This window comes from Octodon degus, unplaced genomic scaffold (assembly GCF_000260255.1).
Source record: "Octodon degus isolate 3935 unplaced genomic scaffold, OctDeg1.0 scaffold00189, whole genome shotgun sequence".
Classification (NCBI taxonomy): Eukaryota; Metazoa; Chordata; class Mammalia; order Rodentia; family Octodontidae; genus Octodon; species Octodon degus.
Genome location: NW_004524765.1, coordinates 1143517 through 1154426, shown reverse-complemented (window position 1 = coordinate 1154426; position 10910 = coordinate 1143517). Strand labels below are relative to the sequence as shown.

The window sequence follows — 10910 nt, the reverse complement described above, 5'->3', positions numbered from 1 at the left end:
GCTGGGGGATTGAACCGCGGTCCATGTGCTTTGTTAAGCTTGTTCTAAATAGGTACTTTAGACCACTGAGCCATCTCACCAGCCCTGTGCTGGCCCTAGAACCCTGGGTGCTCCGTGCCAGCCACTAAAACTGGGCTTGGTGGCTGCACGCCTGTAATCCCAGTGCTGGGAAGGCTTAAACAGGAGGACCACTACAAGTCCAAGCTGTTTAGCAAGACCCTGTACTAAATGAATAAATTTAAATAAATAAAAGATTGAGGAGTTTCCATACCATTGAGGTAAACAAAACCAAGGGCTGGCCAAATAGCTCAGTGGATTAAAGCACCTGCTTACACAGAAGCAGGGGCTGGGGGTTCAGTTCGATCTCCAGGTCTGCTGTGCTGGCTGCACTCCAGGGGCTCACTGAGACTGCAGTGGAGACTGGGTGTGGTGGCACACACCTGTAATCCCAACTCTTGGGAGGCTATAAACTGGCAGATCACTATGACTCCAGTCTGGTAGTGAGACCCTGAACACCCTGTAGACCCTTCCCTAAAATAGAAAAAATAAACTGAAGTTCACCCACATAGTTTTGTTTTGTTTTGTTTTGTTTTTGTATTTTAGTACAGGGTCTACAGGATCTTACTATGCAGATCAGACTCATAGCAATCCACCTGTGTTCAGCCTCCCCTGAGCTGGGATCACAGGTGCGCCATCACACCGAGTCTCAGTCGCCATCTCAACACACCCCAGGGGCAGGGCCAGCACTGCAGTGCCAGGGATCGAACCGAACCCCTGACCCCTGCTTTTGCCTAAGCAGGGGCTTCAATCCACTGAGCTATTTGGCCAGCCCCACCCACACAGTTTTAAATTGTAAAATCCAGTAATTGTACAGTCCACTTAAGAAACACCCCAAGGCCAAGTGTGGTGACATAGGCCTGTAATCACAGCACTCGGAAGGCTGAGGGAAAAAGATTGCTGTGAGTAGAAGACCAGCCTGAACCACATAGTGAAACCCTGTCTTAAAAAGACCAAAAAAAGAACCATCCCAAAAAAACTCTCAAGCTCTGCTGTTAGCAGCCTGCTCCCTTCTGTCCATCCCCTGCCAGCCCCTGGTCCACTTTGTGTGTACAGCATTGCCAGTCCTGGACATCCCCGAGGACAGGATCAGATGCTGTGCTTTTTGGCTCCTCGCTTTGCATGTCCTCAAGGTTTGCCGTGTGGTGGCACATGACAGCACTCAGACCTTTTTATTGCTGAATAATCCTCTGTGTGGATGGAGCATGTTTTGTTTGTCCATGTAGCTATGGATAGACAATGTGACATTTTTGGTTTTTTAGGGCTAATGTTGCTGTGACTTTGTGTAGAGTTTGGGCATGGGGTATGTTCCATCCTCTTGTTCTGTGTCCAGGAGTGGGGTTTCTGTGCGCGAGGTCACTGAACGAGCCCATGTGGCTGTACTTTGAACAGCCCCAGCAGCAGTGCCGACATGTGCTGATTTTTCCACATGATTCTCATTGCTTTTTGCTCTTGTATTTTTTACCTTAGCCATCCTGATGCATGTGAAGGGCCTCATGGTTTTGGTTTGTTTTACTGATCTTCTTTCAGGTGCTTATGGGTACATATGTATTTTCCTTGGAGCAGTATCAGGTTTTGGGTTGTTTTTCTGAGACAGGGTTTTACTATGTAATCCAGGCTGGCCTTGCACTTACTGTGTAGCCCAGGCTGAGATCAAACATGGCAGCAGTTCTCCTGCCTCAGCCTTCCAAGTGCTGAGATCACAGGCTGGCGTTACTGCACCTGACTGTTGAGTTCCAGGAGTTGTTACATACTTGAGATATTAAGGCCTCATCAGGTATACGATTAAAAACTGCCAGAGAGACAGGCTTTATACAAGTCTCCTGCACTTTACAGTATTGACTATTTGAATTCCTGCAATATTGACTATTTGAATTAGAGGCAGCATTGTAAAAGACGAATTTGTGGGGACTGGGGAGATGGCTCAGTGGAATAAGTGCTTCCCTGGCAAGCGCAAGGGCCTGAGTTCAATCCCCGGCTGTGCCAAAAAAAAAAGACAAATTTGTGTACAGAAGAGTTAAGACACAGTGTTGTAGTTAATTTGCTTCAAAAGAGCTTTTAAGTAAGCTGCGGATGTAGCACAGTGGTAAACTAGCATGCAGGAGGAGGAGTAATGATGCCTTTAAGTGATTGCCATCTGGAGAGAAAGGAAGAGTCGGCTGTGTCTAGGGAGTGGCTGGGTGCTGGTTCCCTGGCCCAGTATCTGTGTCTGCCCTGTGCAGACAAGCAGACGTTCCCGTCCCTGTTTCACACTGGGGACTGCGGCTCAAGGACATGACTTAGCTGAAAAGACTGCTTGTTTTACCCGGCTTAGCTGAGACAAGCTTAGCTATTTGTGGCTGTTCTTTTGAATTATTCCTGGCTGTGCCAGTATTTGAAAAGAAGCCAGTATGCAGAAGGACTGCAGGCTCTTCTCAGGCCTACACCTGACAGGCAGGACATTTAATTCAAATCCTTTAGTGCTTACAGTACATTTCTAACGGCCACATGTGAAAGCCAACAGCTTCCCATTCAATACAATTCATATATCTAACCCTCAGCTTCTAGAGTGGTTTTTGTTTGTTTGGTTGGTTGGTTGGTTGGTTTTTTGTCGGAACCAAGGATTGAACTCAGGTCCTTGCACTTGCCAGGGAAGCACTTATTCCACTGAGCCATCTCCCTGGCCCCCTAGAGTATTCTTATACAAAGGTGGAATATTGCTTTACATTTGCCATCCTATTTAATTAAATTTTACCAAGTAAACTCAGTTTCTTTAGTTTCTAGATCGGATCCCTTGGGGGTACCCTGCCGCCACCTCTCACCACATGTCTGTTTTCCAGGAGAACGTGAGGGCACTGACCAGAGGGGTCCAGGCCGTGATGGGTTACCAGCCTGGCAGCGGCCTGGTGACTACAGCCACTGTGAGCTCCAAGAATGTGGCGGGGAAGCCCTGGAAAAAACATGGCAACAGGAACAAGAAGGAGAAGAGCCGTAGGCTCTACAAGCACCTGGACATGTGACCCCAGTTGGGTGAGAAAGAGGGCACCTGTGTGGCACAGGTGCAGGAGCACCACTCAGGCTGTGGACTGTTCCAGGATGGGCACCCACCAGCCTGCTCTGCAGGAGCACAATCACATGCACAAACTTGGTGCCAGGATTGTGCTGCAGGGATGCTGGTTTTGACCACAGTAGTCAGGGAGCCCTGAAGCAGCTCCTATGGAGGGCAGAACTCAGAATGAAGCCGGATGACGTGATCTCTGCAGATGCACACATGCACAGGGGTTCATGAATCAGGAGAAGTTTGAAGAGATTAAAATTAAATTGCTTCTGGGCCGGGCAAATAGCTCAGTAGAATAAGTGCTTGCCTGACAAGCGCAAGGGCCTGAGTTTAATCCCTGGTTCCGCTAAAAAAAAAAAAAAAAAAAAAATTAAATTACTTCTGAGGTGTTTCTTTTGGTGTGAGTAGGTGGACAGTCAGTTCACATCCTACCACTGTCTTCTTTGCTAAACTGTCCTGGGGCTCAGGAGTGTGGTTTAGATTGGCAAGCCCTGTGTCACACACATCCAGCAGGGCCTGAGGACTGTGATCTTCCATTTGCAAGCCACCAGCACTACAGCAGTGTGGCAAGAGCAGTCAGTCATTTTGGGCCCCTGGGCCCTTTTGTACCATTCATGGCTCCTCCCACCACAGGTGGCCTGGGATGCTGCAGCACTTGCTGCCCCTGCTCCTTTATGTTTGTGGCCTTCTCTGGGTCTTGTTAGTCCCCCAACTCAGAGTTTACCAAAGGCAGCTCTTCTGGCGGAGATGCTGTGAGGCAAGTGCACACCCATCGAGACACTTGTGCAGACTGAAAAGAGGACCAGTCCTATGGAGCCACGAACACTTCCTCTTGCTGGCCAAATTATAAAGGCAGGTGTCAAAGGACGGCTCCATCACAAGGGACCTTCTGCAGATAGGTGTCCATGAGGGGTCATCGACAGTAGCTTGTGACTGCCTTAGGCTGTGCACTGTGCAGTCACATGACAAAGATACTCCCATCACTGCCCAGTGACAGGCAGCTGTGTTCAGGACACATTACACCAGGAACAGCGTTATTGGGGCTGGGGAGATGGCTCAGTGGAATAAGCGCTTCTCTGGCAAACACAGGGGCCTGAGTTCAATCCCCGGTTCTGCAAAAAAAAAAAAAAAACCTCACAGAAACAGCGTTATGTCCTGGAAATTACATGCTTATTCAGTTAACAAATATTTATTCAAAGCCACCTAGTGACAGGATGACCAGTGCAACTGGGTGTGGAGGCACTGTATTAATCCCAGCACTGTGGAGGTTGAGGAGGGAGGATTGCTGTGAGTTCGAGGACACCCTGAACTATATAGTGAGACTAACAAAAACAGGAACAAAAAAAAAGGAAGAGCAATTCAAGAGTTGCACAGCAGCACAGGAACAAGCACTGAAAGGCAGAAAGAAGCAAGGGCCAAGTCCTGCAGGGCCAGGGGACAGCTAGAAGGAACTCTGGATGGGAGCTTTGTTCAGGTCTTCATGCACTAGCAGGTGATTGTTTGCTGTACACGTCAGTCTCCCATTCTAGAGGTTCCCAGAAATGGAACATGGATAAGGATGGGCTGGTCACTGACCCCTCCACTGCATGTCACCCATTCTACAGAAGACCCTTGAGAAGGTGGCCAGGCAGCCATCAACAAGGAGCCTTTACTGACTTTCTGTGTAGCCCAGGCTGACTTCAAACTCGGGGCACTCCTGTCTGCTGAGTACTGGGTTAACATGAATGTGCCATTGCACCCAGCTACTTTTTTTTTTAATTGATACATTTTGGGTAACATTTAACATAGAGAATTTGTACCTCTACATGCTATATCTTTAATTTTTTATATATTTGGTACAGGGTCTCGCTGCCTGTCTCAGCCTCCCTAGTGGTGGGATTACAGGTGTGCACTACCATGCCTGATGTAGTTTGATCCTTTTTTTTTTTTTCCATTCTCCCTTCAACCCCTCTTTCCCTGCTTATTTACAAAAGTTTTGTTTTCATTTTTTTCCATCCTTTTCTTGTACCTTTCATCCTTTCCCCCTCTCGTTCTTTTTTTTTCTCCTTTTACATTCACTTTAATATATTACTAAGATGTTTATATTCTATGTTACAATGGTGCTTTCCGGTGTTCACAATTTACAGTTTCAATTTGTACATATGTAAGTCACTAACCTAAGGGACAGTTCTTAGTATTACAAACGATCCCTAAAAAGAATAAAACCAAACCCTACACAGAACTCTGAATATATGAGTTAAGATAGATTAATATAACATGATTTTTAATATTTTAGTCATTTTCTAAAGACCAGCATGTAAACTTGCCTATTTGATATGACAGCTACAATTTTACTCACTGAAAAATTATGCATTTATTTCCTTCAATCAGCTTTCCAATCTTAACCTCTCTTTGACTTGCTTTTTCTGACTCTGAATTTCAAACTTTTTTGAAAAGAGGACTGAAGAAAGGCAATAAACTGTAAGCTGAAAAAAGTTCTCTAATAATCCTTTAAAAATTATTCTCTTCAGGCTGGGGAAATAGCTCAGCACAATAAGCACTTGCCTGGCAAGCGCAAGGCCCTCAGTTCAATCCCCAGTGCTGCAAAAAACAAAAATTATTCTCTTCAATACAATTTAAACTTTAAAAAGTTAAGTTACAATTTTGGAAAGGGGCAGTTGGACCTGCCAATCTGGAACCTAAATTTTCTAAGTATGAGAACAGAAGAATAAAATCATTCATAAATTTACAACAGTTATGTGATTTGACTGGTCAAAGCAGTCAGAAATGTACAATTCAAATGTGGTAAGTTATTTGCTTCTGGGGATTGACTGTCAAGGAACAGAATGACAAATGTAATAAAAAGATTCTGTTTCCAATCTTAAGAGGGGGACATGAATTTAAATCTCTGAAATCCATTCAACTTGTTCAGGTCAGGATAAAATGTATTCTGAGTAGCCATATTTCTTCCTTGAGTATCAGACTGATTGGTAGTCACATCTCCAAGTACAATCCCTTTCTTGTTCTCATTTGAACATTGTCTTTTCATTTCCCGATATCTATTATACATTTTTCACCCTTACTTACACTTCTCAGGGCCCGGGGAGATAGCTCAGTAGAATAAGCGCTTTCCTAGCAAGTGCAGGGTCCTGAGTTCAATCCACAGTACCAAGAAAAAAAAAACTACACTTTTTATTTCTCACACCAGAGAAACCATGTGATATTTACATATATGTGTCATTTATTTCACATAAGAATATGGTCTCAGCTGAGCGTGGTGGCGCACACCTGTAATCCTAGCACTCAGGAGACTGAGACAGGAGGATCATTGTGAGTTTGAGACCAGCCTGGGCTACAAAGTGAGCTCAAGGCCAGCCTGAGCTGCATAGTGAGACCCTGTCTCAAAAAGAAAAAAAAAAAAAAAAAAAAAAAAAAAAAATATATATATATATATATATATATATATATATATATATGGTCTCAAAGTGCATCCATTTACCTAGAAGTGTCTCAAGACTATCCTTTGTGGCAGAGTGTTGCTGCCACAATAAAAAAGCCACGTTTTATTAATGCATTGGTTAATGGGCATTTGGGCTGCTTCCCAAGACTTAGCTGTCCCAAACTGCTGCGGTGATTGTGGCTGTGCACACGTCATTGTGTGGTGCTTTCAGTGCAGCAGGATACCAAGAAGGAGAATAGGTAGGTCCAGTGGAACCTTGAATTTTTTGAGGAATCTCCACACTCACTCCCCATGGTTATACCACGCTACACTCCCTGCAGCAGGGGAGAAGGGTTCTTTTTCTTCACAGCCCCACTTAGTGTTTTATTGCTTGATTTCTTGATAGCCATTATCTCTGCAGTGAATGGAATTGCAGTGTCTTAATTTGCATCTCTCAAATGATCAGTGATCGTGAACAATTTTTCATATATTTGCCATTTCTACTTTGAAAAGTATCTGTTTCAGATGCCCATTTTTGGATTGGTTCTTTGCATTTGAGGGGTCTGATTTTAGTTTTTTATATATTCTACATAGTAGTCCTTTGTGGAACAACTAACAAAATTTTTTTCCCACTGTGGCTTGTCTCTTCACTCCGTTGGTTTCTTTCACTATGCAAAAGTTATTAAATAAGATAAGATCCGTTTTTTGTGTTTTGTTTTTGTTTTTTGGATTTTGGGGGTTTTTTTGTGGAAACTGGTTTTTTAAAAGTCACAATTTATTAGGACAGCTGCTCGGGTGTGAGCGGTGGTGACCTCCACCCCCACTCCCAGCTCGATGCTGACGGATGTGATCTGCTTCACGATCTCTGAAGGGCGGTGCAGATCCATGAGCCGCTTGTGGATCCTCCTCTGGAAGCGCTCCCACGTCTTGGATCCCTCCCCACAGGGCGTTTTTCTCGTGGTTCTCTAGGTCTTGGTGGTCATGCGCACGGGCCCCTTCACCTTGAGGTTCTGCTCCTTGGCGCCTCGGATCAGATCGGCGCACACCACCTCCGGGGACTTCACATTGGGGCTGGTGAGGGTGATCCGGAGCCAGTGGATCCCGGCGTGTTCCCGGTGTCCTTAAACGCCATGGCTGTGGCGTGGCTTCCTGACCGACTTGTTCCTTGGCAGCGCGAGCAAACAGCGGTGAGTCAGGACCAGAGGAGGACACCACCAGCCGCATACCCTCAGCCCTGTGGGGTGGGGGGCATTTTTTGTGATAGTTCCTCTTTTTTTGTGTGGCCATCTCAGCATGCCTTGGCGTGGGGGCGGAGGGCGCGGCATGTGGTGCTGGACATGGAACCACGATTCCTGCAGTTGCCTCAGCTTGCCTAAGCAGGCGCTTTAGACCGCTGAGCTATCTCACCAGCCCTGATAATTCTTCGATTGGAGTTTTTTTCATAAAAGCTTTGAATACACCAATGTGTTGGGTTTTTTTAATACCACTGTTTTCTAGGAGTTCTAACTGTTCTGTCCCCCAGCAGACTTAGTGATTTTGTCTTAATATTTAAATCTTTCCTGCAAGCAGGCGCAGGGGACAGGGGTTCAATCCCTGGGCCTGCCATGCCGGCCCTGCCCCAGGGGCGCACTGAGACAGCAATTCAGACTGGGCATGGTGGCGCGCACCTGTACTCCCAGCTCTTGGGAGGCTGCAAACGGGCGGATCACTATGAGTCGAATCTAGTAGTGAGAGCCTGAACACCCTGCAGACCCTTCCCTAAATTTAAATAAAATTTAAATCTTTGATACATTTTGATTTTAGTATAGTGCATAGTGGTCTAATTTAATTCTTCAGCACCAGGAAAGCCAGGTGCTGGGGGATTGAACCGTGGTCCCTGTGCTTTACTAACCTTGTTTTAAGTAGGTGCCTCAGACCACTGAGCCATCTCACCAGCCCCATCCATCACCATTTCTTAAAGAGGCTATTTTCCTTCATATGAGGTATCCTTTGTCAAGATAAGATGGCTGAATGTGTTTATAGAGTTGTTTATACAACCTTTTTTTACTTTTTTATTTTATTTTTTGGTAGAGAATCTCTACACACTTCAGACTCAGTGATCCTCCTGTCTCAGCCTCCCAGTGCTGGGGATTCAGGCATATGCCACCATGCCCTCTTTCAGGGCCAGCATGGTGCACCCAGGGTTCTGGGGCTGGCACTGTATGCAGTACTGGGGATCAAACTTGGGACCTTGCACTTGCTGGGCAAGCTCTTATGCCACTGAGCTATCTCCCCAGGCTCTGTACAACTTATAATCTGTTTCACCTATCCTCCGGTTGGTTGATTGGTATTTGCCAATACCATGCTGTTTTTATCACAGTAGCTTTGTAGTGTAATTTCAAGTCAAGGATTGTGATGCCTTTTTGTTTTACCTTTGTTGCCCAGAATGGCTTTTATTCTTCTAAGTCTTTTCTGGTTCCAAATGAATTTTGGGATTTTTTTTCCTAATTCTATGTGATATGCTATTTTTATTTTCATAAACATATTAAATCTGTATAACAATTTTGGAAGTATGACCATTTTTACTACAGTGGTTCTTTCTACCCAAGAACATGGTCATCTTTCCATTTTCTTTTTTTTTTTGTGGCGGAACCAGGGATTGAACTCAGATCCTTGCATTTGCCAGTCAAGCGCTTATCCTACTGAGCCATCTCCCCGGCCCTATCTTTCCATTTTCTGATGCCCTCTTCAGTCTCGTTTCTCAGAGTACTGTAGGTTTCAGTATAGAAGTCTTTTATATCCTTTCTCAGATTGATTCGTAGGTATTTTCAGTTTTTGGATGCTATTGTGAAAGATATGGTTTCCTAATTTCAGTGAGTTTATTTGTGTACAGGAAGGCTATTGATCTTTGAATGTTGACTTTGGATTAACAGTGCTACTGAATTTGCTTATTAAATCTAGCAGTTTTTTAGTGAAATTTTTGGAATCTTCTATGGGAGTATCATGTCACCTGCAAGTAATGATAAATTGTTCTTCATTATTTTATTTCTATCTCTTATTTAATTGCTGTGGCCAACATTTCCAGGTCTATGTTGAATAAGAATGGAGGCAGTGAGCCAGGGAGATAGCACAGTAGAATAAGCGCCTGCCTGGCAAGCACAGGATCCTGAGTTCAATCCCCGGTACCAAGAAAAAAAGAGGAGGAGGAAGAGGGAGAAGAAATGGAGACAGTGAACATCTTTGTGTTGTTCCTGATTTTAGACTGAAAGCTTTCAGTTTTTGTCCAGTTAGTATGATATTGGCTGTTGGTTTGTCCTAGGTGGCTTTTATCAGACTGAGATAAAAAATATCTATTTCAATTTTCTGTAGTTTTTATGATGAATGGTTGCTGAACTTTGTCAAAAGCTTTTTCTGTGTTTATTGAGATGACCATATGATTTCTGCCTTTGGCTCTGTTAATAAGGTGTATTATATTTATGGATTTACCTATGTTGAACCATCCTGGGATGAATCCCACTTGGTCATGGGCTATAATCTTCTTGACTTGCTGCTGCTTTCTGTTTGCCAATATCTTATTGAGGACTTTTTACATCTCTGTCCATTAGGGCGATTGGCTTACAGTTTTCTTTCTTGGTTGGGTCCTTCTCTGATTTTGGTATGAGGGTAATGTTTACTTCCAGGAATGCCTTTGATATCATCTTGATTCAGCTTTGATAACTCATGTATGTAGGAATCTGTCCATGTCTTCTGCATTTTCCATCTTATTAGAATATGAGTTTTCAAAGTACGTATAGATTAACTTGATTTCTACAGGGTCCATTGTAATTTTACCTTTTTGTTCCTAATTGCATGGATTTGACTTTTTTTTTTTTTTTTTTTTGTTTGTGGATTCTATCTAATCTTTTTTAAAGAACCAACTCTTCAATTCGTTGATTCTTTGTATTGTTTTCTTAGGTGCCAGTGCAATAATTGTTTTCTTAGGCGCCAGTACAATAATTGTTGTACTGATCTTTATAATTTCCTTTATATGTGAGCTTTTGGTTCTTTGTAGCCTGCTCTTTCTCTAGAAGTTTGACACATTAGGCTCTTTGAGATCACTCTTTTCCTAACATGAGAATTCACTGCTATAAATATCCCTCATAGGACTGTGTTCATTATGTCCCGTAAGTTCCAGTATGTTATATTGTCATCATTTAATTGTAGAAACTTTAGTTTCATCTATGACCCATTGGTTGTTCAGGAAGGTGCTATTTAATTTCCATGTTGTTTATGAAGTTCTTATTTCTTTTGCTGTTGATTTCCAATTTCATTGCACTATGGCATGGTATAATTTCAATTGCTTTGCATTTACTTAAGCATGTTTTATGAGCTAGCATGTGGTCTATTTTGAAGAATGAATGCCCCATGTACAGATGAGAA

At 43.7% G+C, this 10910-nt stretch overlaps 1 protein-coding gene and 1 pseudogene across 4 annotated transcripts in view; one reads left to right on the top strand and one right to left on the bottom strand.

Moving 5' to 3' along the window:
* The window catches only part of Lsg1 (large 60S subunit nuclear export GTPase 1), a 36580-nt gene extending 29012 nt beyond the window's left edge, over positions 1 to 7568 (top strand). For 2 of the 4 annotated variants that reach the window (XM_023704162.1, XM_023704160.1), the window contains exon 14: positions 2814 to 3405. In XM_023704162.1, the coding sequence (XP_023559930.1) occupies positions 2814 to 3056 (243 nt within the window). In that variant the 3' untranslated portion in view covers positions 3057 to 3405. Of the gene's footprint in view, positions 1 to 2813; positions 3406 to 7481 lie in introns of those variants that run through there. The other 2 variants (XM_023704161.1, XM_004643994.2) reach the window with 2 other exon arrangements.
* On the bottom strand, positions 7274 to 7644 carry LOC101586999 (annotated as a pseudogene).
* Positions 7645 to 10910: the final 3266 nt, after the last annotated feature.